General features: G+C 37.6%; 1 protein-coding gene across 1 annotated transcript; it reads right to left on the bottom strand.

Moving 5' to 3' along the window:
* Positions 1-252: 252 nt before the first annotated feature.
* Positions 253-3,705, bottom strand: dbx2 (developing brain homeobox 2). The gene is made up of 3 exons (XM_053640905.1): positions 3,702-3,705; positions 2,068-2,252; positions 253-907 (listed from the first exon to the last, which is right to left on the bottom strand). The coding sequence occupies exons 1-3, from the start codon at positions 3,703-3,705 to the stop codon at positions 677-679; spliced, it is 420 nt and encodes a 139-aa protein (XP_053496880.1). The 3' UTR covers positions 253-676.

The following is a 3,705-nucleotide window of genomic DNA, read 5'->3' as shown; positions in this document are numbered from 1 at the left end:
TAGGTCAGCTTTGGCTGTCAGAGCACCTTCTGGAAAAACATATTTACAAATGACAAAATTTCAGTTGTATGTTTTAATGCATGTATCATCCACATCTTTCTTAAGTATTAGTCATGTATTAAGTATTTTCCTGGAAATTAATGGAGGAAGATATATATGGATGCATATATTCTGATAGTCAAGCATTTTTGAACACTGTATATTTGAGCATTTTTGGGTTCAGACTTACAGTCCTTTCTTGTAACTAGATACCTCTCCTGTTAGGTTTACTCTAGTTACTGAATAATTCGCCCTGAAGGCTGAATAATGTTGTATTGCTTTTCTAGATGAATAACTGAAAAATAAGTGGGGCTTTTGAGAGGTTAAACAGTGGTGTCTTCATAAACACTCTAAAATTATGTTAATGAGAGCAATCTTTACCTTGATCACTAATATTGTAGCATACTACACAGTCATACTAGCACAGAATCTTTCATCTGTAGGCTTAATTTTCTTATGGTTCCCATTAGGATCTGAGAGTTAATAAGTCCTTTAAAAAAAAAATAAAGATTTAGGTGTCTCTGGTGGAACACTTGTTTCATTTTTCTCCTTTTTCTGTGTGATACTAATAGTAATGTGGCGCTATTTAAACAAACTCCAAGTGTTCAAAAAGATTTGACTGAAGTGTACACATCACTTATCTCTGAACATTGTTAGCAGCCAGATGTGTGTGATCTCTCAAGTGTTTGTCAGCATGTGTTTGGGATGTGTGACGCTCTACTCTGGGGAATGTTTGTGTATGCGCCATTTCTCCTTTTTCTGGGACGCTCCTAAGCAGGAGCTCTTCCATAGGTGGCCGTGAGCTCAGGCTTTCTCTCTCCTTTGAGTTCCTCCACTTCATTCTGCGGTTCTGAAACCAGATCTTTACCTAGAACAGGATAAACAGTATACGTAAGTCATGCAGTTTACAAACTAAAAAATAGATAAAATAAACCTCAGTGTGCACTCTTAAAAAGGCACTTTATTACAAATGTTGTAGTGGAGGTCTGTATTTTTATTTTTATTTTTAATACAACCATTTAAACATGACTGTTTAAGATTTGTAGATTTCATAGCAGTATACTAAACCAGTGCTGAAGAGTGCCACATTAAACATAATAATATTAGATATCAGAGATCTGTGGTTTCCAAGGATTTGTCATTTTACTCTTAAAATATGTCTGTGAAAGCTTTTAGTCATTCAGGCCATGTAAGTCCTAATGACTGCACCTGTATTGAACTCATGAAGAGTTATGACTTTCATCCAAAAGGCTTCATCAATTCCACTTAACAGTTGAGAAATCATTAGAGAATAATTTATGAAGCGTCTTGTGTGAAGAGAGACACGCTGCATGAACTGAATACAAGTTCAATCACCAAAATTTATTATTATTATTATTATTATTATTATTATATACAATTTTCAAGTCATATTCCAATATCCCACATAAACACAATCAAATCCATCCATCCATTTTATGTACTGCTTATCCTACACGAGGGAGCCTGGAGTCTATCCCAGGGAACATGGGACACCAGGCAGGGGACATCCTGGACACATTCACACACTACAGACAATTTGGAAATGCCAGTCAGCCTACAACGCATGTCTTTGTACTGGGGGAGTAAACCAGAGTCCCCGGAGGAAACTCCCCGAAGCACGGGGAAAGAATGTCAATTCTGCGCACACAGGGCGGAGGCGGGATTCGAACCCCCAACCTGGAGGAGTGAGGCAAACATGCTAACCACTAAGGAATCAAATATTGAGATAACCATTAGATATTGACAACAGAAGCAATTGAAGCTGTATACAAATATTTCTAAATTTGTACAGCAAGATATTTCAATAATATATACCAGAAAATGTTAATGAAAAAGGACAGAACATCTGTACTGATTTAACGTGAGACATCACACACACACACACACACACACACACACACACACACACACACACACACACACACACACACACACACACACACACACCATAATGCACACAAGTGTAGGCATTTAGCTATATAGGAAGCAGGCTACGGTGTGTTTCACCTGTGTTTCCTTCAGACAGAGATCTGTGGCCAGTCGGTTGCGATCTGTCTTGCTGATATATTTCTGTCTGCGGAACATTTTCTCAAGTTCTCTCCTCTGCTGCTCAGAGAACACAGCTCTCCTCAGGATTCCTCTGTGTTGTTTAGGGCATTGGCCTGAACTCCATATTGCAGGACTTGTCCCTTCTGTGTGAGAGAGAGGATAATCTCAAATGTGTGGCTCTGTTTATCATGTGCTCTTTCAACAAGTCTCCAGATATAATTTGTTGCAATTGAACACCTTATGATCCAGTTTATTATTCAGTTATTTATCTTCAGTAAAATTCTATGAATGATTTAGTAACCGCAATGAAATTAATATAAAAATTATGTAATCACAGGAGTAAGGACCGAGATTGCTGGTATAAATGGACTAGCAGAGAAATCAGTAGAATATTTCATTTTTGGCATCAATATCAGATTATTTGTTTGCAAATTTCTTAAGATATATTATTTTGGATTTTTGTGGAATCATGTGCCATACCACCTCCAGTGATTGTGAAAATAATACACAGAATGATATGATGAAGTGAGGTTAGGGCTGATTTCTTTCTAGCTCAGACTGTAGATTCATGCAGCCTAACAGTGACAGTTGTGCCAGGTGATTACACAGTTGTGGGTGTTGTAAATGCAGTCAAGGTGGATAATTTATTATATCACTTTTTTGCCCAAAAATATGTTTGGAGGAGGAACCAAAAGTTGATCGTCTGTGCACTCATTGTCCAATCAAAGTACAAATTACACAAAAGGACAGATGACAGAAGCATGAGGTTGGTGTTTTGTTGTTGTTTCAATAAACATGTTAAAACTTTTTTTGTTAATTCTTTGAATAGCAAACATGGCATGAATCCAGTAGAAGAAATTAGATGAAATATCATATTCCTATATGATTATACAGGTGCATCTCAAAAAATTAGAATATCGTGGAAAAGTTAATTGTGGAAATTTCATATATTCTAGATTCCTTAAACATAAAGTGAAATATTTCAAGCCTTTTTTTTGTTTTAATCTTGATGATTACGGCTTACAGCTCATGCAAATCGAAAATCCAGTATCTCAAAATATTACAATAAAGAATTTATGAAAGTATGTTAATTTATGCACTCGATACTTGGTCTTGGCTACTTTTACACGAATTCCTGCATCAATGAGGCATGGCATGGAGGCAATCAGTCTGTGGCACTGCTGAGGTGTTCTGAAAGTCCAGGTTGCTTTGATAGCGGCCTTCAGCTCGTCTGTATTGTTGGGTCTGGTGTCTCTCATAGATTCTCTATGGGTTCAGGTCAGGCGAGTTGGATGGCCAATCAAGCACAGTAATACCATTAAAAAAAATTAACTTTTCCACGATATTCAAATTTTTTGATATGCACCTGCACATATGTTTAATGGGTGTGTGAGTGTGTGTGTGATTGTGCCCTGCGATGGGTTTGCACCCCGTCCAGGGTGTCCCCCACCTTGTGCCAGAGTACCCTGGGATAGGCTCCAGGCTCCCCATGACCCTGTGTAGGATAAGCAGTGCAGAAAATGGATGGATGGATGAATTCTACATGTGTTATCCATCATAGTCAGGTATGTAGTCATAAACATAACATTCACCCAT

Source organism: Ictalurus furcatus, chromosome 14, assembly GCF_023375685.1.
Source record: "Ictalurus furcatus strain D&B chromosome 14, Billie_1.0, whole genome shotgun sequence".
In the NCBI taxonomy this organism is placed as follows: domain Eukaryota; kingdom Metazoa; phylum Chordata; class Actinopteri; order Siluriformes; family Ictaluridae; genus Ictalurus; species Ictalurus furcatus.
This window is presented reverse-complemented; position numbering and strand designations above follow the sequence as displayed.

What these genes read in the sequence shown, in the direction of transcription:
- dbx2 (XM_053640905.1), bottom strand. An exon ending in TCTGTCTGAAGGAAACACAG is followed by an intron (nt 908 to 2,067) that starts GTGAAACACACC and finishes ATCCTGTTCTAG; the next exon opens with GTAAAGATCTGGTTTCAGAA.